Source organism: Erpetoichthys calabaricus, chromosome 4, assembly GCF_900747795.2.
Source record: "Erpetoichthys calabaricus chromosome 4, fErpCal1.3, whole genome shotgun sequence".
NCBI lineage: Eukaryota > Metazoa > Chordata > Cladistia > Polypteriformes > Polypteridae > Erpetoichthys > Erpetoichthys calabaricus.
The window spans coordinates 181,971,505-181,998,318 of NC_041397.2; the positions used below are offsets into that span (position 1 = coordinate 181,971,505).

At 34.9% G+C, this 26,814-nt stretch overlaps 2 protein-coding genes across 3 annotated transcripts in view; one reads left to right on the forward strand and one right to left on the reverse strand.

The window, feature by feature from the left end:
* cyfip1 (cytoplasmic FMR1 interacting protein 1) overlaps positions 1 to 26,814 on the forward strand; it is a 151,034-nt gene that overhangs the window by 103,783 nt on the left and 20,437 nt on the right. For both annotated transcript variants that reach the window (XM_028800025.2, XM_028800024.2), the window contains exons 19-23: positions 2,503 to 2,579; positions 4,669 to 4,777; positions 6,591 to 6,710; positions 8,254 to 8,453; positions 10,096 to 10,183. In XM_028800025.2, coding sequence (XP_028655858.1) covers positions 2,503 to 2,579; positions 4,669 to 4,777; positions 6,591 to 6,710; positions 8,254 to 8,453; positions 10,096 to 10,183 — 594 coding nt within the window. The remainder of the gene's footprint in view (positions 1 to 2,502; positions 2,580 to 4,668; positions 4,778 to 6,590; positions 6,711 to 8,253; positions 8,454 to 10,095; positions 10,184 to 26,814) is intronic.
* Positions 11,169 to 12,312, reverse strand: LOC127527651 (fibronectin type III domain-containing protein 9). The gene has a single exon (XM_051927049.1). The coding sequence runs from the start codon at positions 12,230 to 12,232 to the stop codon at positions 11,570 to 11,572; it is 663 nt and encodes a 220-aa protein (XP_051783009.1). The 5' UTR covers positions 12,233 to 12,312; the 3' UTR covers positions 11,169 to 11,569.

Genomic DNA, 26,814 nt, shown 5'->3' on the forward strand with positions numbered 1-26,814 from the left:
TATTTTGTCATTAAAGTAGAATGTAGTAAACTTAATCTTAAAATCAGTGTTTAATAGAGTTTCTCAGATGCCATCATCACTAAAGTGGGACATTAAGTGATTGTATGTGTTCTTCTGTGTACTCTGTGTGTGTGAATCACTACTTGCTTCTTAAACTTGCTTTCTCGTATGCTAACAGGATACAGAATACATTATATTCATGATATTTCAGCGTACTGAACAATATAAATACTGAGATGTATACTTGATATAATTTTCATGATGATATGAATTAAAGCATGTATTAAACATGGGGACATGGTGGCACAGTAGTAGCGAAGAGCTGGCGCCCCGTCCAGAGATTGTTCCTCCCTCCTGCAAGATGGTTGCTGCACCATGCGCAACCCTCGATTAAATAGTTTATTGTAGCAGTACTGTCTCTTTCAAACGTACTAACCCCCAATTCCTGTACTTCCTTTACTTTCTTCAAGTAACCAGTTGCCACACAATCAGCTTTGTAATAAATGTCAAGCCATCTGTAAGCTTAGAATGCTGATTCTTCAAAACTTTTAAGGAACATTGAAATATCTTCATTGTACATGTTTAATTATTCCATCTATCCATCCAGGGTCGCGCCAGTCCCAGCAAGCATACAGCACAAGGCAGGAACAGTCCCTGATGGGGTGCCAGCTCATTGCTACTGCTGAGCCACCACACCCTCACATGTTTAATTATTAACAATATACATTATTTAAATGAAATTAAAAATTATTTGTATAATGTAATATACATACTTTACTGCATTTCATCTTAAAAATGATATTAAGAGCTCCAAGAAGATAGCGCTTGGAAATCTAAATTGACTTAGAAGAAAGTGGTCATCATATGTAAATATGTGCTTTCTTCTACAAACAGTTCTACCAGGAGCACTTGATGGACTTATTGAGTACGTTTAGAGCTCTTGGGATGAAACTGTTTCTGAATCACGAGGTCCCCAAAGGAAAGGCTCTGAAGCGTTTGCCATATGGGAGAAGTTCAAATACATTGTGCACATGGCTGAGGCAGAGTGTACTGGATGGTTGAGGCAGAGTGTGCTGGATGGTATATCCCGATAATCCTCTTTCCGATCAGCTGCTGTAGTGTTTTGATTCCACACTAAGATACAGTCGGTTAAAATACTCTTAGTGATGCACTGAGAGTAATAAAGCTGTAGGAGCAATGGTATTTGGAATAGTTTGACCATTCCATGGACCATTATATTGTTACAGGTTGATTACCGTCAGATCCCTTAAACTAATAAACGATATGTGGTTAATTTCAGTGCATTTGATAAAGCAGCGTCAGGGATGTGAATCTAATAAATAAAGGGAAACCACACAGAAACAGTAGCACTGCTTTGACGCTGGGTGCCGCTAGTTTGCAAAACCAAGCCGAAAACTTTCGTACGCAATGGTTTGAGTTTGCGTGAAAATGTGCGTGGCTTTACGCCAAGTTTAGTTTTTATACATCGTGATGTGAGTGTGGAAATGGGTGTACGCAACATTTTTGTGCGTACGCACCATTTACAGTATATATGAGGCCGCTGGTCTTTAAGTATCCTTGAGAAAACGTTAATCTTGCCCTGATGTTCTTTCTGCATAGCAAATGTTTCTTCCTGGCACTACTGCCATGTAGACTCCCACCTTCCTAATGGCAGACTCGCACAGTTTGACATCAGGAGTGGCAAGAGCTATATATAGGTCCCGCTTTGAAATGTGGGGTTCTTAGAGACTTCTTTCAGCATCTGGCATTGTGCTCTTGTTGGGAAACATGACCTGGACAAACTGACAGTTGTTGTAATGTTCTCCACTTGTAGATGCTCTTCCTGACAGCAGAATGGTTCATTTACAATTGTTTTGATACCTTTTAATTCCCTTCCAAGACTCTGAGGCATCCTTTATACCCCTTTATCTATACTTACTATTAACATGAAGAACACATCTTGATATGTCCAGTATGCTAAAAAAGAAAAAGCATTTCATGGGTGTACTGACTTTTTACATTACTCTAGATTTGTTTGGATGAGCTGAAGTCTATTGTTTGTAACATGCAGTTCTTATGCTGCAATTTGATTCCATGTGTTTGTGTTGTGTACACTGCAGTGCTTACAGATGAAACCTGTGTCTTAATTAGTTTAAATGAAACTGTCAGTGCAAATTATTGTCCACTTGTAGATCTTACTTCATTGAATTCGCTGAATTTTCTTCAAGAACTAATCACAAACAATGGAACAATGCTTTAATATATCAGTTGTTTAAAACACCAGAGAGTGATTTCTAGTTTCCTAAAACATAACACATTGAGTGCAAGTCACATATTACCCAAGTTAAAAAAAGAGGTAATAAGCAATACACAATCAATAATCTGTTATTAATGTTTGCCTAAATAATAGATGTACCTTTAACAAAGTACTTTTTGCACACTTGTGTTTGTTATGCCAGGTAAAGGAGAAATATTTATTTATATGATTTTTTTTCTTTATAGGTGAATTTATGTTTTGACCAGTTTGTATATAAACTTGCTGACCAGATATTTGCCTACTACAAGATTCTGGCAGGCAGGTAAGGAACAAGTTACATTTACAGTGTAGATGATATTTTTTCATCTTGCAGAATTCTGCTTGGTAATGAAATTTGTACCTTTCTTTTAATGCCACATATGTATTACAATTGTCCATTGCACACTGCACATCTATGCCAATTAAGTTTAGTTCTGCTGCTGAAGAGAAGAATTCAGAAAAGAGCAAATTGATTTTACACTGCCAGGTGTTCTAATATTTTTGGGTGTATCTTCTCCATTATTGATCATGTGTTTCATCATTTCTGCATGTTGTGAGACTGTGGTCAACATGTTACTTACACTGACATTTGCTTGTGCATTACTAGTATTGGGGTGTAAGTTAGGCTGGACAGCCAGCTGATCTAGGATGGTTGGAATCTGTCAATGGAATGCTTTGGAAGAAAAAATATTTTTTATGACCCTAAGTAAATTAAAGTTTCCTCTTCCCTGCTGGCTGATGCTTTTTTGATGTGATCTTATTTTATTTCCTGGTGGATACAGTGGGGCTGGATAAGAATAACAGAAAAAAGATGAAATTACCCAACTAGTTGAAGTTACTTAAGTGCATTTATATATGTTTTATATTTTGTAATCTTGTAATTTATAGTTAGCTATATATCAGCAGATAAACTGTCCTGACTTGTCACTGTTGGACAACAAATGGCAGTAACTGTTGTGTATTTGTTTTTGATTATCACACAGAAAAGACATAATTACTTAGTGTATTGATATGTTGTGGAACAAATTCATGAATGTTTCAAAAATATGACTCTGATCAGGGTTGTTTCACATAGGTGCAGCTAATATCATTGAGCTCAGAATGTTTTCATTTGATTAGCTTTTTCTGACATTTCATTGTGTTGTGTAATACAAAGACTCAATTTTTTAAGTTCCTTTGCTATGTCTGCAGGGCTTTCATCAATGCACACTGAGCAGCCAGCTAGTGACAATGTTAAGCATAATATGAAAAATAGGTTTGGTACTGTTCCCTTTTAGAATGATTGCAGGTCTGAATACAACTAGTACAAGAACTGTTTTTATCAGGATATTGGTGTGCAGTGTTGTTGTTGTCTTCGTCTTCTTCCTCTTTCCCTACTTTTATGTGGGTCGATGAGCTTGATCAGCTTTCTCCAAACAGCTCCGTCCTGCACCTCCTCTCCAGTCAAGCCCTTTTCCTTCCGATCTTCTTTTACTTTATCCATCCACCTCCGCTTTGGCATCCCTCACTTTCTCTTGCCCTGTACTTCTAATCCCATCACTCTTTTGCCCACATATTCTTAGACATCTCTCCCACTTTTGTTGTACCTGTAATTATCTAATTTCTTATTCTGTTCTGTTTTTTTAACTCCACACATCCATCTCAGCATTTTAATTTCTTTTTCTTTTGTGTTCCTTTTACTGGCCATATCTTAGCTCCATACATCTTTGCTAGACTTATCACTGTCTTAAAAATCTTATCTTTAACCTTTGCATTAATTCTTTTTTCACAAAATACCCATGATTCTTTCTTACAGTTATTTCAACCACACTGTATTCTGAGGGTTATCACTGCATCTAGTTTTCCATCTTGGTCTACCATTGATCCTAGATATTTAAATTTATTTACTCTTTTCAATAGTTCTTCCTGCAGGCTAACTTCTAAAAACTCTGCATCGTTAAACCTTATATATTCTTCATATTTATCTTCAGCCTTTTATCTTCCAAAGTCTGTCTCCATTCTTCCAACTTCCTTTCCATTTCCAATTTTGTTGTGCTACACAACATAATGTAATCAACAAAACGCATGTACCGGGGGACTGGTCTTTTATCAGTGTGAAAGGAGAATACAGTATGTAACAGAATCCTAGCTTTGTTCTTTTGCTGCATGTTTTGGAATTACAGGATGAATTAAACTCCTCTGAAAGCATGAATACTAATGTCTAAATCATCATTCATGTGTAAGAGAAATGTATAGAGAGCAATTAAGAGTAATTTTTTTTTAAATGAAACATAATTGCATATAAAAGATCATTTTTTTCTTATCCCAAAATTGTTTTCAGTTTGTAAATGACTGTTTAAAGCTCTTTAAACTGATGTGCAGTTTGGTGGCAGTCTTCTTTTAGACAAACGACTTCGGGCAGAGTGCAAAAATATGGGAGCACCTTTCCCCTCTCCATCCTCCAATCGATACGAAACCTTGCTGAAGCAAAGGCATGTCCAGGTAGGAAATTTACGACTAATTTTCACCCTGGGCTTGTTTAAGATGCACAGACACTTTTTAACCTTGCCACCTGTTATTATTTCTCATTTCTATCTTATAGTGTACACCTTGTCCTGGTTTTGAGGTTGCGTCCATTTTTAAAATAATTTTGTATCATACACAGAAGTCTGTTTTGTTAATTAATTGTACAAAATAATTTGCATCTATACTATAATCTTTCTACATCCTATTGTAATTTATTATATATTCTTAATAATTGCTCCTGTTGTAAGTTTAATAATAATCTGCATTTATAAAAAAAAAAAAGAATTAAAAAAATATTTTAAAATAAAAAGTGGAAATTAAATCTTTTTTTTTTTTTTTTTTTTCTTCCAAGTAAAGTCCAGCGCCTAACATGAATGAAACTATTTAAATTAATACATGGCATTAACCAATCCTTGATTGCAAAATTGATTCCATTGCTTTACATTACCCAAAAGACTTGTCATAAATAAACATTTTATTAAAGCAAATCTTCTGATCCATTCAAATACATATCAGAAGAAGGCAACCTGAAGCATGTTTCTGTAATATCGAAGAAAAAACAAAAAAAAAAAACAAGAATCGGCTCTTAATACAGTTGGTATTGGCATATTTCTGTGCAGTACAATATCAATTTAAAAATTATATCACAAACAAGGTCACCCAGAGATTTAATGTGTCTGACAAAGCATAAAAAAAGGAATGAATGAAAAAGATCACATAAAGCAACCGTTTATTTAAAAATATAATACAATATTTGAGAACTCTTGTTTTCTACCATTAAATATTCTTTGAGTATTGGCTAAATTATTTACATCCATGAAAAAATACTATAAAGGACTTGAAATAAATGTATTTATTTGTTTATAACTTAATAAGCTTCAATTTTGCCTCCCATTTTTGCTTCAAAACAGCTGTTTATGTAATAGTTATGCTTTTTACAAAAAAAAAAAAAAATTCCTATGCACTGTCTAATGTGCTGTTAAAAAAAATTTCAATATTAAATTTCAGTTTCAAGTATACTTTTTTTAAATAACCTTATTATCATATATCATTCTTTTTTTATAACCTATAAACGGAAGCAAAACACTACTAGACATAGTTATGACCATCTGGAAAACCCTTGCTTATTTAAGAGCCATTGCAGTTTGCAACTACAGTAATGTCCCTTAGTGAATAAATTAAATAATACCTGACGCTTGGAATCAACCTAGGTTGGTAATTAATTTATGGTACCACTGACTCTGACTCCTCTATTTGTAATCTAGGCCAATATACAGTACTTGTCAAACGTTTGGAGTCATCCAGAAATTTTCATGTTTTTGATAGAAGTTGATACCTTTTTTTCAAGATACCATTAAAATGATTATAAAAAATATAGCCAACACATTACTAGTGTTTTTAATGGCTGTTACTGCTTGAAATTGGCAATTTTTTAAAACCCTATTCTCAGCAGCAATTCCTTTAGTGTCCAAATTTTTTTTTTTTTAATTTTGAATTTGATGTACTTTATAATTCCCTAACTGAGTATTAGAGGAATCTTTCTAACTACATTAGAGCCATTGAAACCTGTTATCCTGTTCACTTGTGTCACTAGGTACTGGTGTTTCTAAAGTTCAGTTTTGGGTTCAAAAATGGTCAAAATGAATATATATTTGTATGTAACTAGTGAATGATGATTGAGACTTTTATTAAATGTGTTTTAATTTTCGTTGTTAATATACATAACATTCTCATCTTGTCAGTTTGAAATACACCATATAAAATTAAGATAACACTTTTGTTTTGTCAGCTTCTTGGAAGATCTATTGATTTGAACAGATTAATTACTCAGCGAGTGTCTGCTGCAATGTACAGGTCTCTAGAACTAGCAATTAACCGTTTTGAAAGTGAGGATCTTACATCTATCATGGTACGTCAAATAAACTTTCAGAGCTGTGGTAATTTTTCAAATAATTACTTTGGTAACTGAAAATGTGGTTTTATAATTTAATTTTAATTAACTGTTTTAATTCAATGATTATCTTATTTATGCTTGTAAATCTGAGAAATGCAATTATGCACAATACATCTTGATTCAGAATAGTAGAGTTAAAATATTGAAATCAAAATGAGTTTTAATGTTTTGGTGTACATTTGAGTACCTTGGTGTTGCCAGCCCTAATCGATGTTTTATAGTAATTCTTAATTGTGTTAAGATTGCTTAAATAATTATACTTCATTTGAGTATGTGATTAACTTTCATCTCCAGTAGCTTCATTGCCAGAATGAATACTATAAAATGACAATGACATGTTCATTAATCGTATGCACACATGAGATGATGAAGTTCCCTCATTAGTTAGCTCTGAAGATGAATTCATGTTCTACATCTTCTTCCATTTTTAAACACGGATCATCCAAATAACCTGTTTAAGGCCTTTAATTTCAATTGAAACACATACTGTATCAATAGGTAAATCATTAAATCCTTCATTTCTAAGCTATTAAGTGTAAATTAGTAGGCAAAAATGGCTCATTTATCAATTTAAAATTGAATCTACAACACAATAAAGTTTGTCGAAAGTGAAGGGATCTAAATACTTTCTGAACATGTTGTATATAATCTTGAGGAAATGAAACATCTGATGCATGTGGCTACTGTAAGAATCTTAGTGGAAGAAGGAGGAAATCCTACTCAGAAGAAAACATACATATTGGTTCCTGCCTTGGCTATATATAAACATTCTCAACATGCCATAACTCGGGTCTTAGTCTTACGTTAGAAGAGATTGTGAATGTCCCCATATTCATGAAGACATTTTGTGGAGACTTAATATTTATTGGTTTTGTTTCTAAAAACTTAATTTGATTCTGTTCCCAACCCTGTCCTTAGCATTAGCGTACATCTTTTGCCGAGTTCTTTATTTGCTCGTCTGTACTATATGTTTGGACTGAGTTGCCATTAGTTTTTTCTTTTACTCTGCTAATGCAGGTTATACTATTTACTGTATATGTATAATGTTCATATGTGATATCCATCTAAATATGTTAGAAAGCACTATACCACTTATAAAATATAAACACATTTTTAGTAGATATTTTTAGTTTGGTAGATTTTATTTTTTCCTTTATTTTGTCCCTGTTACAGGCATATTTCTTTCCTTTTTTTTCTGTTTAATCACATAGAGTTAAGAAAATGTATTGTATATCAGTAATTTTGTTTGATGGAGTGTAAAGGATGGATTCATAGTGTTTGTGGTATCTCTGGCTTTGAATTTGGTATACCTTGTCTGACTTTTAGAATGGAAGAGTATTTATTACTTAATTAGAATATTAGTGTGCAGGCACATAGCTTTTATACATAAAATATACCTTTCCGTGCAATTTTTGCATTTTTTTTTTAATTTCTTGTCTTAAAAGTCATTTTTTTTTAATTAAAAAAATCTTGTGTTTTTCCTCAATTTTTTTTTAAGGAATTAGATGGATTATTGGAAATTAACCGAATGACACATAAGCTGCTGAGCAAATTCCTCACTTTGGACAGTTTTGACGCTATGTTCAGGGAAGCAAACCACAATGTTTCTGCCCCTTATGGAAGAATCACACTCCATGTATTCTGGGAACTTAACTATGACTTCCTGCCCAACTACTGTTACAATGGCTCAACAAACAGGTATGCACGTTTTACAGTCTTATAATAGTTAATTTGTTTCATTTTAATTTTGTTTTTTCTTTTTATTCTGAAAAAATACCTTTTAAATACTTTCGGCACTTTATTATGTTGATAGTCAGTCATAGTGCTTAAACACTTACAAAAATACCATGGCAACCTATTCTAAAGGCAAATGAAAAAAATACATTTGATGAATTAAAAGATTCTGTTTATGTATTTGAGATTGAAAGCTGTGCCTATGAGGGCTATCTCAAGTGGCGAAGAATATGTGAAAGCTGTGGACTAGCAGCACTGGCTATGTGTCTCACTTGAAACAGTGCTTTTTTTAATAACACAGTATTTATCTGTTACTTTCTAGTACTGATGCTGTTTTTGCCCATATTTATCTGTGTATGTAGACTGATATATGAATCCACCTTTAATTCACTAACAGGACACAGCTATAAGTTACTGACAGAATATTATAAGGGTTAATTTAACCTTTTTCCATATAATATAACACTCTTATTTTTTGATTTATGTCTGTGGCATAAAGCAAACCCCTTGTTTATGATATAGCCATAATTTGTTGTAAATTATGTTTTGATACATTAAAGAAAATGTCTGTTATAAAACAAAATTCAGATGAAGTTAAATTGTGTGGTTAATAGTTAAAACTGTCTTTGTATTTGTTTTTTGTGATTGTGCAATAAACCTTCTCTTGAATTAAAATTAGGAGGATTGCTATATTAATACCAATTTTTAATTGATTTGGTTTATACATTAATTATAGATGGTAGCTGGATTAATGGCATCATATGAGTCAGATATCTTAAGATATTTTGTAGCACTTTCAATTGTTTTAATTTGTTATAGTATGGGATGTACCTTTATATATTTTTTAGAAACTGTAAATATGACAAAAAGTGGTGATCTTTATACTTAAGAAAGTGAAGGAAAACACAAAGTAAATGCTGAAATCTGCACAGCATCTGAAGACTTACATTAGTTGGTAGGCAAAGGCTGCCAAATGGATTTGGCCAGAGTGCTCTGTCCTTATTAGCTGCATCCATACTTACAGCTAGTAGCCTATAGCTGGGGAGCCGTGGCCACTCCCCTGCCCTTGTGAGTGGTTGCCTCCAGGCAGGCACTGTAGGCTTCATCCTCTCTACCACACAGCCTTCTAATCTTAGCTCATCTCGGCTACTTTAGCACATCATAATATATTGTAAAAAGTAATCTTCCTACATGGAGAACATACTCAAAGGATCAGGGAAGGATTACTTCCTGGATTAACCAATGTTCATAAACACAAACATGCATAGTTATATAATTTTTATTTTTAATGTCCTATGATATACTTCAGCTTAGGTTACTTTGTTAAAAAATAATTTATTGGAATTATATTGGTAATGCATCATCTCTTGAAAACATACACTATACTTAGGCTTTCTTTATTTTATAATTTTCTTTCTTAAAACTATGTTTATTTGTTCAAAACATAATTTCTGTGTTTTGTTTTTAATTTCCATATGTGCCCCCAGCATAAGTAAAGTTGTGTAAAGTAATGTTGCATTCTAGTCTTTATCACTGTTTGTCTATTATAATTATGGTGATAGAAGAAATATGGTTGGTAAAAAATCACTTTTTTTTTCCTGTACAGATTTGTTCGCACTGTCCTGCCTTTCTCTCAGGAGATTCACAGAGACAAGCCACCAAATGCACAGCCACAATATTTATATGGATCAAAGGTTGGTTAAGAGCATGAATGGAATAATTATGATTTGACAGCCAAGCTCTGACTCTTTCACATTACACACAATTATGTAAAGCTGAACAAAACTAAACTGTGAATTTTCAGTTGTCTAATTATTGTACAGCATTTTCATTAATCTACAGTGCTGCTTGAATAAAAGCCATATTTTGTACAGCCTTTGTTATACCAGCATAAGCAAAAATTGTGGACAATGTTTTAGAAGTTCATATTTATATTGTGGCACCCTGCCTGGGATTGGTTCCTGCCTTGTGCCCTGTGTTGGCTGGGATTGGCTCCAGCAGACCCCCGTGACCCTGTGTTTGGATTCAGCAGGTTGGAAAATGGGTGGATATTTATATTGTTTCCTTTTGGGCAGTGCATTTTAAATTTTGCAGAGGCCAGTTTATACATTGCCATTGAACGTGTGAGAAAGAAGATTTTATTCTAGAGACTTTGCTTCATGCATGGATGTTTTTGTATTACGTTTAGTAGAAATACAGGCAGAACAAACAAAGAAAAAGTTAGATCTGTGCTTATGAATATTATAGCTACTGAAAATTCTGCATTGATTGTAGTCTTTTATTTTTTAACATAATGTAATCAAAAAAATTTTAAGTTATTTTTTGAAGTGGGTTGACTTAAGTTGAATTGGGGCATTTATCAAATTGATTTTTGGCTACTCAGGCTCAGCTGTCGTAACTCAGTATTGAAAGTATATATGTCTGTAAATGAGTGCAGCCGGCAAGGACTCTTTGCCATAGATTTTTACGGGTTTACAATTAACTACTGTCCACTCCAAAAAAAAAAAAAAAAAGCATTTTTAATGCACTTATTATCTGAGTAAGCATCATTAGTATCCAAATATTCATTTATCTGAACATGATAAATTTATATCCTTTATTTTACTGATGTCCCTAGGTATAGAGTATAACATGGCAGTAATTGTGGCGTATTATTTTAAACTTAAAACATCTGTAATTGTATTGAGACTTGAGTAACATTAAATTTCTTTATTCTTTAATATTAATTGAACCCAGTTGAAATGCTTCTTTATGTTTTTGTTTCAATAAAAAGATTGTAATTGTGGTTACACCATCCTTTGTAGTCACCCCCACCTTGTTTTGTAAGGTTCATTATGGTTCACAGAAGCAACCTGCATAATCAATGTACCTCTGCATAAGACAATTTATATCAAACATGTGTTTCCTATGTCTTATGTTTTGTGCAAGTAAGACGTGACATTGTTAATGTTGTGCTTTACCTAAGTAGAAGTCCTGTTCCCCGTGGACACAGAGTTCATGTGTACCATGGGGGACAAGCTGCACAAACACCTTTCCTACATTGTTCTATGATGTCTATTTGATACACTTCAAAATATTTCTTAAATTCTTTGTGGTGAATTGTTCATTTCATGATTTGAAATTTGGGTCATCTCCTGCCCTGTGTCATTGAATGTAGCGGTCTGTGTTGGAATGAAGGGGTTTTCAATTATTGCTGCTGGATGTGTACCATCTCCATCCACCTTTTGAACGTAAGGGTTGTCCGTAGCACACCTTTTGTCATTGTGAACCTTATTCAGACATTGAGACACTTGCTGATCCACACTGTTGTCATCAGAATTTCCTTGCCTCCTGCGATACCAAATATGCAGACAGCCATAGAGCAAGATTCCAGCAATTATGAGCAGTAGAATACTACTGGTAAGCCAGATGCCCATAGCAATTTCCTTCCTGCCACTCCCCATTGAGGATGCATCCTGCCCTACGGTGTTGAAGATACGGCATTGATCACTGGATGGATTTGCTGACTGACAGGTGATGCAAACAATATACGTGGTTTGTGGATTTAAATTTCCAAGATTAGTGGAAGTTTGACTGCCAGGAATTCTGTCTTCCTTCAGAAAGTTTTTTCTGGAATAACCTGTGATCAAACTGTTCCAGTTAGGACGATACATAACACTGTAGAAGCTGTCTGCACACTTTGCAGAAGGAGGCCATGTCACCCGAGCTGTTGTTGAAGTAATATTTTGAACAGTAATGACCATTTTTGCAACTTTACTAAAATTGTCTCATTTCAAACATTTGACCTGTAAGCAGAGGTCTTCCTTAATCTTCTTTTCAGTATGTTTTCTGGAAAAGAAAAGTTAAATTAGCATGCTGTAGTTTTTATTTATTTTTTTTAATGTTCATGTTACAATGATATACAGTGTTAAAGAACTTTAATTTCTGGAATATTAATAAAGAGTATTTATCTTAGTTTAAATCCATCTTCTTGTTCTTGGTAGAAAGACTCAATGACTAAACTAGCTGTTTGAAAATGAATGTATTTGAGTGAAATGCTTGATCTTTTATAGTAGTATTGTACTTGTAATATTTTTATTTTACTATTATACTGTATTGAGGATTACTTGTGTTCTGTTCTGTGTATTGTATTCTATTGACTCCCATATTTTTGACACCCACTGCACGCCCAACCTTATTGGAAAGGGGTCTCTATTTGAACTGCCTTTCCCAAGGATTCTTCCATTTTTTTCCCTACAAGGTTTTTTTTGGGAGGTTTTCCTTCTCAGACAATTAAATTAACCTAACTATTACAGTAGCTCTGTTTAAAAAAGACTTCTTTAAAACATTTACACAGATAAAATCTGAATAAGAGGCTCAGTGTTGAAATAAAATATAAATGGTGATTGTGTATTAATAATTCTCACATGATCAACATTTTTAAATTTAATCTTTTTTAAAGTGTCATTTCCAAACAACAATTTACTTAGCCATAAAGTTGTATATTAAATTCAGCTGTCATTTTCAAATCACACTTCTAATCAAATGCAATTGGGGAAGAGAGTATAATAAGAAACGGAATGACTACCAGGCTTGCAGTGATTTAGCACGCTCTGTGATTGATTTAAATAACTCAATTTAACTCTTTGATGGCAGTGTTTTTAAGGGCTGCCATATACTGAAAAATATTTGCATTGTTTATCATAAATTAAGTTTAATTTTAAGAAATGCAGGGAATTAATTTATCATACTATCATGAGGTGGTTTAAGATTCTTCCAGTTTAGCAGGATAACACGGTAAGCTGGCAGTGTAGCGTAGACTGAGCAGTAAGTAGTGTCCCACCCAATATTAAACCAGATGTGGCTATTAAAATATTAGGGATTCTCATGAGCCCAAGTCTGCCCAATAATTAGGTAAATAAAAAATGCAGTCCAGTAAGGTTTTAAGAGAGGTTCTGGCCAAAACATAGAGAGGTGAGTGCTTGAGAGCATCCTTTATAATTAAAGTGTAATCTGGGTTATGTTTTTGATAGTCTTAAGGAGGAGTGTATTTACTGCACCATTTTGTGCTGAAATAGGCTGTGTCATTAACAGACGAAGAAAGAATGCATTCTGCTAAGAGTTAAATTCCATTATTTGTTTAAAAAATCTCATTGCAAGGTCCTGTTCCAAGCACTGGCTTATTTTATTTAGAGATATATTTGTATGAAGCTTTGGAATAGTATTAAAATAATTTCCTTATCGGTACTAGTGTTGCATTGGAAGGCCACTGTGATTGATAAAGAAGTTGAGTTACATGTAGAAAAATGTCTGACTTGCATGGAAAAATGTTTTACTGAGTGGTGAAACATTAATGCACAGATCTCTAAAGATCTCAATGCCATATGTGTTCCACATGTGAAATACTGCATATTTCTGAGGGTTAAAAATTAGGAGCATGTGGGTTTGACAGTAGTATTTCTGCCTTAAACTATATTGTCTGTACTATTTTCTAATTGTGCTGAAACACCAGAATTTTGTTAATGTTTATGGCAAGATATAGATGTTAGCACAAAGAGCATGTGAGAACAGAATACTTCAGAATCTTTCAATATGTATAGGTCCAGTGCAGTCCGATTCCTTGCAAATCTTAAAGTGTGAACATTCTTCATCCATATAGTAAGACTGAAACTTAAGCAAAGCAATGTCTCCATCTGCTTTAGTTCTGCATTGAAAGATTTTTTGTCAATATTTTTGGTTCATTGTTAAATTAAGTAACAGTGGAATTATTTTTTTAAGAATGTACCAGGGCGCTTTGCCCCCTGCTCACTTCGCTCGCCATCCCTGTTTTTGTTTTTCTGGAAACACACTTTTAAGATTTTTTTTTTATTCTTTGAATTATTGCTATTTCATTAGTTTCACTTTTATTTCTGAGCTTCTGTAAAAACAATATTTGGAATCTTTCGAGTCCCAATATGTTGAATCTTTTTAATGAGGTCAGTGAGACATGTGTTTAATGATTTTGTACCATAATTCAGGAAAGGTTTCTCTGTTTGGAATTTCAGCACAGACAAAGTGATCCACATCATCAGCAGTTAATAATTTTTTTTGCAAAGTAACCAATAAATGCATGTGAGGTAAACTCCATTTTTGAAATTCTCTTGACTTAAACTTCAAAGCCTTACAATATTTACATACTTCAGACATATCACCTGTGTCCATATATTCAATCTCTATTCGCCTTTACGTTATTTCTCCGAGTAATAATTTCTCTTTCTTTGTGCTAATGCGATGTTTACTTTCTTTGTTTTGACAGTCGTTTTTTTCTGCTTTCATATTCTGTATCTTGCTCTGCCAAGTGTTTGGCCCCTTGTTTTTTTAACCTCTTTATGACGTTTTACTTTGTTTTCTACTCTTTTATTTCTGACCTCGCTTTATCCTGCTTTTGTTTCAATGACACCTTGTCCGTGGTGATTATTTTCCCTTTTTCGAGGAATAATTTCCGTTTGTTTGTGCTTCTGCGATCTTTACTTTCTTTTTTTTTTATACTTTCTAATTTTCCTACTTTCATATTCTTTAACTTTCTCCACATGTGCATCGCGCCAACATTTTTGAGCCTTTCAAATTCCATTGCTTTCATAATCTCTAACCTGCTCTGGACGTGCTTTTTTTTCCAATTCCAATTGTTTCGGGCTGATAATTACTGTCCGTATTTTCTGAATTTGCACCTAGATTATTCTTTTTCTTTTTTGTCTCTCCAACGCTTTTGAGTCTCTTTTCTCTGCGCTGCTTTCTTCTTCGCTTAGTCGTCTACATTTCATCTATAATGTATTGTCCTTATACGCTTTATATGTGCTGAGAGCCCTGGATCTGTGTGTGCTCAAAGCCAAAACACGACTGAGTGTGTTGCTGCCCGTGCTTTTATTTGGTTGTCAGTAGGGCGTGTCTTGCAAGAACCTCATGTTCTACGTCATCGAGAGACGGTCCTGGGTCAATCTCTTGGCACAAAGTCTCATGTTTGGCCACGGAGCGTCTCGCAGGGACCTTAATCTCTTTAGTCCCGTGGGTCTTTTAAGAGTCTTTCATGATTTTAACGTGAAGATCACGTCTTGATGCCCTACTGTTTCTCTGCAGGATTTTTTTTATAATAGAGAGATTTGTATTTACTGGAATGCACTGGAGAAAGTATAGGAATTTTGATTAAAAATTTGTTTTACTGATTTTCATTTTTTAGGTTAGTGTAGTACTAGGGTGTTGTACCGTGTTAGCCATTATGAATGTAGAGAAAAGCCAAGCAAAATGACACACAGTGTTAGATGGATATGAGATCAGCAAGTAAAATCTTGTTCAGTATGCTCCAGAAGACAGTTAAATTTGACATTGAATAGATCTTTGCTTATGCACACACCATCCTGAATGCACCAGATCTTCTCTGAAGTTGCAGGTTTTTGATATGTCACTATCTGCCCAGTAAACATAGTTCTGGTCTTCTCTTGTCATTTTAGTGTAGACAGATACTGTATATACTGTAGATATAGAAAGACAAAGAAAGAACAAACAAACTTTGTATTCCAAATGGGAAATATAGCTTTTTGTGAGAGCTCAATAAATAAATGTACTATATAGCAAAACATTGTGGTCTGTGTGTGTATGTCCAATCTCTCCAAAGCCAGGGGTCTCCAACCTTTTTTCCCCCGAGAGCTACTTTTACAAAATGAAAATGGCCGGGAGCTACTCATGTTTTCTAACGTTTACTCTCATAGCTTATTTCAACCCAAACAAGCTGAATAAGCTTGCTTTGCCTGAAGATTTAGAAAATGCTGGTATTCACAACTCATATTTTGCATGAAAACATCACAAAAAATATTTAGTTCACCTGCAAGTGCATTTTGTATGTCTGTATGCATTTTCTAGTGTATCTCACACTATTGAATTAAAACACGAATGCTGTCAAAACAAAACAATGCAATTACAAATACACAATTATGACTTATTTATTTGTCATTTTGTTACATGTCATTGTTTCACTTCACAAGAGTATTCACATGTCCAGTTGCATGTGTGATGTGTTTTTAGTTAGTCAGATGACTGGCACTGCATAGATTCAACAAGAGAGGTGTATGGTGGAGTGTAGCCACTTAGGTTCAGTCTTGTGGAGTCATTTCAATGTTCATCTGTCAGTCTTGTTCTGAACTTTGACTTCATAACTTTCATGTCAGTAAAGGTGGACTCACAGAGGTATGTAGACCCAAACAAAGCAGACATTTTCAGAGCTGCTTGGTGAAGATTCTTATAGTTATCTGGCTCTACTAAGCTCCAGAAATGCTGGGAATGCTGCTGACACTTTAACTGCACATTAGAAGGTTTACTAATATATAATATATAAAATCCAATGTTTGTCTGTATGTCTGTCCGCTGTTTTTTTCTATAATTTGTTTGAAATTTCGCTATGTATTGTAGTTCGCTTGCGGTTCTGATTTATTTGCGCAAATCTGAGAAACATGCAGTGGACAAGTGGTGCTCTCCTCACTCACTCGCCAGCTTCGGGGTGTGTTCCTTAACTCCACTTAGGTAGCGAACGAGAGAACAATTGAATTCAACTTTGTTTGATATTTAAAATAAAGTGTTAGTTAGGTCTTGATGAGTTTGAGTCTGGATATTCTCTTAAGTGTATGCCACATTGAAAAGATATATTGAAATTCAGATTGTGGATCGTGATTTTGTGTTAAAAAGGATCGTGATATGATATTTTTGGAAAGATCGCCCACCCCTAATTTGACTAATCAAGTTTTCAAATTTATGTAGGATTCATTAATCCTTTGGCAAGCTACTTGGAAAGGGGTTCCGAGCTACTGGTAGCTTTCAAGTGACATGTTGGAAACCACTGCTCCAAGCAGTCTGATTAGTTACTTTGGCTTTGGTTTGATTTACTAGTCTGGCTTTGGGATCACAATTAAAAGAAGTGTGAGTGTAAAATACATGAGGAGGAGTGAAGGCATAGAAGCTACAATGTGAGTCGCCTTCAAAGACTAGAATTTTAAAAACAGAACTGACAAGAGTTTGGGAAACAGGCTGTAAGGGATGGTGATCGATAGAGGGAGCAGCAGTCAAGAGAGGTTCAAATATACAAGAATTCCAAGGAAAGACTCTGAAGGTAAACGAAAGGGCAAGAGATATCAAATATTTTTGATATATTCCATTACCAATAGATAATGTAGCTAGTGAGTAAATATTACAATAAACAACAATAACCCCCCTCAAGTACATACCAGAATAACTAAGAGAGAGCAACTGTCTGACTTGGCCAAAGATAAAAAGAGCAGTCACAGTGAAGCATTATAAATGCATATTGCCATTGGCATTGAGGAGCCCCAGTAGCACTTCTGCACACATTTCTTCTGCTTAATAATGGCTGAAGGTACAGTGGAACCTCGGTTCACGAACGTCTCGGTACACGTACAAATCGGCTTACGACCAAAAAGTTCGCCAAACTTTTGCCTCAGTTCACGACCACACACTTGGTATACGAACAAGCCAGGTTTCCTTTCGGTTTGTACATGTTCAGTCTCTCCCTGTGCATTTCCTGTGCAGAGAGCAAGAGAGAGAGCGAGAGGGAGCGACACACACACGCACATACAGGCAGCGTGAGAGAGAGAGAGACAGACGCACACACACACAGGCAGCGCGAGAGAGAGACGGACGCACACACACACAGGCAGCGCGAGAGAGAGACGGACGCACACACACAGGACCGAGCGCGACAGAGGTGCGTACTACAGAGACACACACACAGGCGCTCCAGGCTCGCAAAAGAGAGACACAAGCACACAAACAGGCGCGAGAGAGGGAGGGACACATGCATAAGTTAGAGAAGGCTTGTTTTTGTTTTCAGTTCTGTTTACAGTGATCGGTTCGTAGCCTGCATTGTTGCAATGTTACATTTCTTGGTGGTTTATTAAATTACGGATTTTTCAAATGTTCATCTTTTCCCCTGTGCTTAAAACTCATTAAAAAAAAAAGTGTTTTTAATGAGCAGTTCCTAGCACTATAGCGCAAACTATTGCAGTGTTAGTTTTCTCTGTTGTTCAAGGTTTTCTCAGTGTTATTCAATGTTTTTACATTTAGTTTACTATTATGCTGTGCACTCTTATGGTATAATTAACTATATTTGTGCTTAAAAATTTAAAAAAAAATGTATATTTACATACAGTTTGTATGGTCTGGAAAGGATTAATTGTATTTACATACAATCCTATGGGGGAAATTGCTTCGGTTCACAACCAAATCGGTTCACGACCAAAGTTTTGGAATGAATTATGGCCGTGAACCGAGGTTCCACTGTACTTAGTGTCTCAGAGAGAAGATGTGTATCATTGTTCATGTTGGCCATGAGTTTTGTCTTCAATCTGTCTTTTGCTGCTACCTCTAGGGGATCCAGAGTGCTTCCCATAACCAAGTGTACCTTTAATAATTAGCTTGTTGATTTGTTGGGCCTCTCTTGAAGTGATGTTTCCAGCCCAGCACTCTACAGCATTGATAGATCGTGCTGTTCTATTGTTGAGCATTTAAAGAATGTTACTACACACACTAAAGGAGCAGTCTCCTAAGAAAATACATCTTCTCTGCACCTTTCTTACAGAGTTCATCTGTGTTACTAGTCCAGTCCACCCTACCATTGATGTGAACCTCCAAGTACTTGTGCCAGTGTACCACACCAAATACACTCCCTGAATAGTGACAGAGTGTTGATCCTGTTGAGTGTGGCAAAAGTTAATAACCACTTCTTTGGTTTTGCTGACGTTACGTTGCAGACAATTCTTTCTGCTCCAAGAAATTAAGTTTCCCATCTGACTCCTATATTCTGTCTCACCCCTTTCTCAATACAACCCATGCGTGCAGAATCATCTGAAACTTTCTACAAGTGACATGGCCTGTTGTTATATTTATAGTCCTAGGTATACAAGGTGAAGAGAAAATGAGAGAGGATGGTACCTTGTGGTGCTCCAGTGTTGCTCACATTCACATGAGAAACAGTCCTAGAGCCTCATAACCTGCTGTTTGCCCGATAGGTAGTTCATTAACCCGGAACTTTACAGGTTCATCACCTGGCATATCTCAATTCTTAGCCATTAACAGGGATGGCTGAAATGTGCACCTTACAGGGTCCATCCTATGCTTATGTTTTCTGATCCACTTTTACGATTAACCTTTAAAGGTGCTGTTTTTTAATTCTAAATTTTGCATCAGATTTGATATGTTGGATTTTCTTTGCTCATGTGCAAGAAATTTCCTTAATATAGTCTGCTATATTTGTTTTCATCATTTACTCTCTACTTCCCTGGAATTTAGTGTGAAATGTTTCAATAATAGTTACAGATTCAATATCAATGTATCAAGCTCAAAGAATGAAATATTTGATTTCCCATATGTCTTGAATGTTACAGATCAATGCAAGATCAAATCTTGCATTTCATTTTAATTTGCAAGAAAAATTTAATTTAAAGTGTTATACTCAAACAATGTAACATGAAGTATTATCTAATCCCTTGATATCAAAGCACAAAATTATGTGCTTATAAGATTTACATCCAGCCTCTATTTCTCACAGTAATCCTTTGATTAGGCTGTTGCAGGGACGAAGGCAAAGATGCCAATAGATTAAATGTGTATACTGTAGTTGAAGCACAGGCATTTGTTGTTTTATTTTTATGAACAATAAAATTATTTTTTGATAAATGTACTAAACAGTGAATAGGGCGGAGGGAATAACCTGGATTTTTCTCAACATTTTTATCACCCTTTGTATTTGGAGCTCATTGATCCAGAAACATGTTGTATGAATACATCAATAGCAATAAATACACAAATAAGTTACAAATATTTCTCTTTGTTGTCATCTATTAATAGGTGGTTCTATAACATTATGTACTGTACATTATATGTTTATAAAACAAACTTATTTGTGAAAAAAATCCTTTGTAAACTAGCCATGTTTCTCAGAGTCCTACATATTTTCCGTCTTATTTCCAGACTTCCTCCCCTCTGACAAATTCGTGGAGTGGGTTTTTTTTATTTTTTTTTTTTTGGTGCAGTGCTGTTATAAGCATAGGAAGGGAGGCCTCTTTTTAAATGCATTGCTTTAGCTAGCATTCTTTCATTTCGTAATTGTCTAAGTGAGGTGTAAGCGTGTTGGCAAATGTTTATTTTGTCACATGGTTAAGCATGCACTCTGATCCCCTCATTTTAATTGATTTCTTTCTTACTATAAGTAATTTTGGGACATTTTTTTGTTGCCGACTAGCTACAAAGCTGATTTAACTATTTGACCATGCAGACCATGTTTGAATGTGACTTATGGGTGATTTATTAACCATTGGAGACACATGGAGTCATAACTTTTTTTTTTCCTCATAATCTAGTAAAACAACATGTCAGATCTGATGGTAGTATTTGAATTATAATTCACCATTTCACTGTTTTCCATTCCTGTTGGATCTGACTCATTCCAGGCAGAGTATTAAAATTAGCAAAATAATGGCATCATTAAACTTATTTCTTATTGTTTACAGGAGACTTGGAGGGCCTAGTGCTAACGGTAGTAAATAGTGCTGTAGTATTGCAGAACAATCTTTGAATATACAGTCTGGTTTGGATCTAATTTAAATTAATTATTTCTACATAGAGATGAGGTATTTTCATCTGCAAGTAGCAGTTTCTGTAAAGAAATTAATACATAGTACTTTGGTGTATGTACGTATTTGTACAAAGGGGAAACTTAGCATTTACAGAAAATATACAAGTATTGTATCATAACAAATGACAGCAGCCCCATATACCATAGATTTACATTAAAAGAAGGAAAAAGTCTCTAGGCTAATGATAAGAGAGCAGTCACAGTGAGGCACATTGCTGTTGACATAATGTTGAATAATTCGTTGGCTAAAAGTACTCAGTTTGCTAGAGAGGGGATGTGCTTGATTGTTGGTCATGGCACTCGGTTTTGTCTTCATTTCTGCTTCACTACTATCTCCAGCAGGTCCAGAGTACGTCCCATAACTGACTCTACTTTCTTAATTAGTTTATTGTGTCAGTGGCCTTTTCTTAAATTGGTGTTTCCAGCCAAGCACACTAAAGCATTGAAAATCACTTCCTTCCCTTTTGCTTGTATGTACTGTATGTTATGGTAGAGCGAGGAAGAGAGGAAATGGGAATCAGAGTCAAATTCTTTACAGTCAAAACAGACAGTGAATGCCTCACAGCCAAAAGGAAGTGAAAAAGCAATTTGATAATTTTTGAACTCGTCATGTTTTTGTTTTTTATAATGTGTCTATTTTAAATCCTTAAATTTCTTGACCACCTTTAGGATCTGTTCACTTTTTCTTCACTTGTTTCTTTGTTCTGTCTGCATGTGAATTTTAAAGCTTTCGTCTTCTACAGTAATTCATTGTTTTTAGTATATGTTCAGGATCTTAGGTTCTTTGATGATTATTTCAGTCATCTCAACTGTGTTTTTGACATTCGATCACTTTAAAAGAAACACATCGATTGCATCCTGTTGTGTATTGCATGACTCATTAGGTTTTCTCTCCTGCAATTGAAAAGTGGCTTGATAATGTTAAAGCGAACTGTAATTACTGGTATATTGTCCAGCAAGGTGTTTCCATCTGCAGTAAAGACTACATCTCTCATCTTGATAATTAATTTTGTTATATGGTAGTAAAAGAGTATGTTACAGGATAATAATGTTTTAAGAAGTACAACATAAGAGGACAGACGCTCTGGCCTAAACTGCAGATAAAAAAAAACTTAGACGATTGTACATATATATATTCAACAGAGGTTGAATATGCCAGGAAACTAAGTGTGTCCCGTCTGTAGTCTTTTCTGTACTTTTGGTAGTTTTTCTTTTAGTTGCACTGTATGATTGGTACCAGTTTACCTTGATTGCATCTTTTAATCTGAGTCAAGCAAGACACCCTAGTGGTTCTCAGCTGTTAAAAGATTATCTTGCTGTTTGTGAAGTATCACTGTTAAGAATTTTTCTTTCATATAGGTTATTTTGTATTTGTATAGATTTTATTTATAACTTTCAAGATGATTTAGGTATTGCTGTTTTCTTGTAACACTGACATGCCTGCAATGTCAATCCCAATTTATTTTTGGATAGTGTGATGTTTTCCAAAAACATATCATGAGAAAGTTATCGTAGAGGGCCATTTTTAGTAAGAAAGTACGGATTTTACTTAGTTGCAGGAAACAACATTTCTAGTATTTCTCCAATGTTGTAACCATAGCCTGGTAACTTTTTTAAAGTGATTTTTAATTATTCTTGGTTTACTTTTTGTTTTCTTTCTTTGCTTTATACTTAATCTTCATGTCGATCTTTCACATTTCCATCCATTATTAAACCTTCTTTATTCATTTTGTGGCTGTCATTAGCCCAGCAGCATCAGGTGCACAACAGAAACCAACCCCAAATAGGCACTAGATTTTCATTTAATGGTATAAATAAGCTTAAAATTGACTTTGGCATGGTGTGTTAGTACTTATTTTTAACAAAACTACCTCTTTATTTTTTTAATCAGGCATTGGCAGTGGCACATTCAGTAGTTTTCTTGTATACAGTCTACAATCTGGGATCATATGATGATACCTACTAAACTTTTATAAACCAAGTATACACAGATATTCTTATTTGTGTGGTTCTGTTATTTCATTTATAGTATCTTGAATATTAGAATTCTCTGGTTAAAGTAATTATTTTGGCAGGCAGCCTGAAGTTTGTTTTGTTATTAAATTGTGTCTCTGTTGCATTAATACCTGTTGTTCCAAATACTACTGTAATGATTCTTTGCAAAACCTAATTTCAAATAGCAACTTGTCAGTTGATTAATGTCCAAGGCAGTAAGGACCGTTTGAGTGCATGGTATATGGCTAATTTGAAAAGTAACAGACGTGCTTATTACTATAGATGCTTTGAAATGCTGGTAAAAAGCAGAACCCCATTAAAAGCGTAAGGTTGACTACATGTTTGACTTGCATAATACAAGAATTGCACTGAGCTTATTTCACAGTAAATATTTTTTTTACTAACAGCTTGTGCTGCTTGATAGAGAATTACAGATACAGGCTTATTAACTGCTTTTCTTACAGAACCATACGCTGCTGTTTCATATCTCTCATTTTGTAAAAACAAAACAACCTAAGAACCATTTGCTTCACAGTGAAATAGCTAAGAGAATCAAGATGCTTGTTTTTCCTTTTATGTCTGATACCAGTCAGCCTTTTTTTTTTTTCAGTATTATTTTTACTTTAGTTTCCATCTAAAGACATTTACTATAGTAGAGAAAGCCACTTGACTGGATGATGATTTAAAAAAAAAAGAATTGTAGTCTGACCTAACATTTGTTTGTTAGTATGCACAGAGGAAATACAGACTTACCTTTTGTTTTTGAATTAAAAACAGAAGATAAATAGTATTCTTTCCATACAGCTGTAATTTTCAGTGGCTGTCTTTAGAGTTGCCTTTTTTCTCTCCTCCTTATTCTTGTAGGAGTTGCTTTATAGCAGGCACTTGCCAATCACTTCTCAATCCATACATTTTCTTCGTCAGTATCTTTCACCTCATGTTTCCCCTTATCAAGCAGTGCTACTGAAAATGTTTCCTTTTTATCCTCTATACACACTGTCACCATTTGATGTCTAGCTATTTCTTCAGTATTGAGCAGCATCAGAGAATACAGAGACACACAGGATTGCATATGTGTCTTTTGTTGCTTCACTTTACTGCCCATCTGCTTGTAAATGTGTTGGCATTTCACAGCAACATCAACCAAAAGCAGAAGTCAAAGCATTAGGGCTTGATAATCTAGCAGCCTTGATTTGTCATTAAAAGCTTTTCCGTTCTGCATTTACTAGAGCAGATCAGCATATTTTCTAGTCTCCTCTTTGCTTAGCTCAGTAAATATATTAAAAAGAATATGAAAACACAACCCAGTCAGTACGTGCCTCTCAGTAGCTCTTTGTTGTTTTCTTTTTGAGTAATTATTTCTCTGTAGATTGTTTTTTAGTAAACCATGTTATCAGTCCAGATATATTATCCTTGCACAGGTCAAATTTTTAAACCTGCTTATTTCAGTTTAGGTTTGCAGTAGGGATGAGCAGATTCGTACCACAGTAGTTGATACTTTGGTGCTCAGACTGTACTCATTTGGTATCGCGCACCATTTAAAATATTGATTACAGCTTTTTCTGTAAGATACAATCGCTTTATTCTTGCAAAGACATAGAATGTACTACCACATTGCACATGCACTGGAATAAGCAGATGCAAGAATCCCATAAACTCATGCTTCTTGCACAAACGCACACTGTTTACAACAATGTCTGATCTTAAGTGTAGCATTGTATGATGCTGTTTTTCCTCAATGGAAGGAATACAACCCAATAAAATATTTGCAAGAATAAGGTTCAGCATAGTGGCAATACAGATATCCTCACCAACACAAAGACGTGCAAAACATCAAAAAGACTAGGGGGCTCCACCCCCGGGTTTGGTTAACCAGATATACAATATAAAGAGATTGTTCATTTCATGGGAATTGTTACATACTCTTTCGATTCTATGTTGCATCGCTTCTCCATGATCATAAATATGCACCTGAGCGAATTGTGGTTTCTTCGATGTTAAAATTGTCGTAGCTTTAATTGTTGCAGGACCACAGATTCACATAGCGTTTGGTCCATTATTGTGTAAATCTAAGTTTTGAGCATTGAATGATGTGAACGCGAAAAGATTATTGTAGACTCGGATGTTTTGCCTGTAGTGTTTGTGGATTTCACTTTCACCAAACAATAAATCTTTTATTTCTCGCAGATACGCCTCTTCATTGAGAGACAACACTACTTTTCCCTGATGGCAACACGAATTAGACGATCTACAAGTCTCCGACTTAAACGTTAAAGCCTTACAATATCTACACACTTCTGACATATCACCTATGTCCATATATTCAATCTCTTTTTGCCGCTCCGTTATTTCACCGAGTAATAATTTGTGTTAATGCGATCTTTATTTTATTTATTTTTTTTGATACTTTCGAATTTTACTGCTTTCATATTCTTTAAGTTGCTCTACATGTATATCGCGTCAACGTTTTTTCTGAGCATTTCGAATCCCACTGCTTTCATAATCTGTAACCTGCTGTGGATGTGTATCGTGCCAACGTTTTTGAACGTCTTCATGAAATCTTTTATTTCTCACCCCAATTGGACCTACGAGGTTTTCAGTTACACTTGGTCCGGGCTGATTATTACTTTCCTTATTTTCAGAATTTGCACATAGATTATTATTGTTCTTTCGCTTTCGGGTCTCTTTTCGACGCTCTGTTCTTTCTTCTTTGTTTAGTCGTTGACGTGCCATCTAGAATGTATAAATAAACTTTTTAAGAGCTGAGAGCACATGAAGTGTGTCTGCCAAAAGCATTATAACAACTGAGAGGTTAGATGTCCGTGATCTTGTTTTAAATTGGTTGTTCTCGTGGGACGTCAAAGTGTCTTTCCGAGAAGGTCACATCTCGACCCAAGATTTTTTTTATTTACAGTAATAGAGAGATGTAAATCTGAAACATGGCAATGTAGCTGCACTCTGTGCCAGATGAGGGACGTTGGTGGAGAGTTTTCAAAGAGGTGCAAGATGTTATCCAGGTAGCTATGCTACTACCAGGGTTATTTAGACAGGGATTTACTGGAGACTTTTTAATTGAGTTTAACATTTTGCCATTTACCACAAATTAATAATTATTATGCTTATAACCTGTTGATAGGGTAATGGAGGATGCTTAATAGTGTAAAGCATTATTGTCAGAGCATTTGTCATAAGTTCTGACATTGGTCAATGTAGTCAAAAGTTTTTTGTTTTTTTTTTGTCTTATTCTAATTATAATGCCATATACATTATAATCAATATGTATAAACAGGCATATTAAATATTAGCTAAACACTAAACAAAATATTGTAAACTCTCTCTGAAAGTGCAAGAGTAAATATAAAAAAAAGAGATTATTCTGCAACTTCAGTGGGTGTAACAGTATTTTAATAGCAGCCTCTAGTGAATCATGGCTGGCACGGTGATAGTGTCACTGCCTTGCAACAAATAAACTGCCGTTTGCATCCCAGGTGCTCCCTGCCTAAAGTTTGCATGTTCTTCTCATGTACTTGTGGGTTTCCTTCAGGTGCTGTAGTTAGTTATGTTGGTTAGGTGCACTGGCGTGTGTGTGTGTGTGTGTGTGTTCACTCTTTGATGAACAGGTGCCCTGTCCAGTGATTGTTCTAATGCCAGCAAAGGATTAAGTCTAAAAATGTCAAC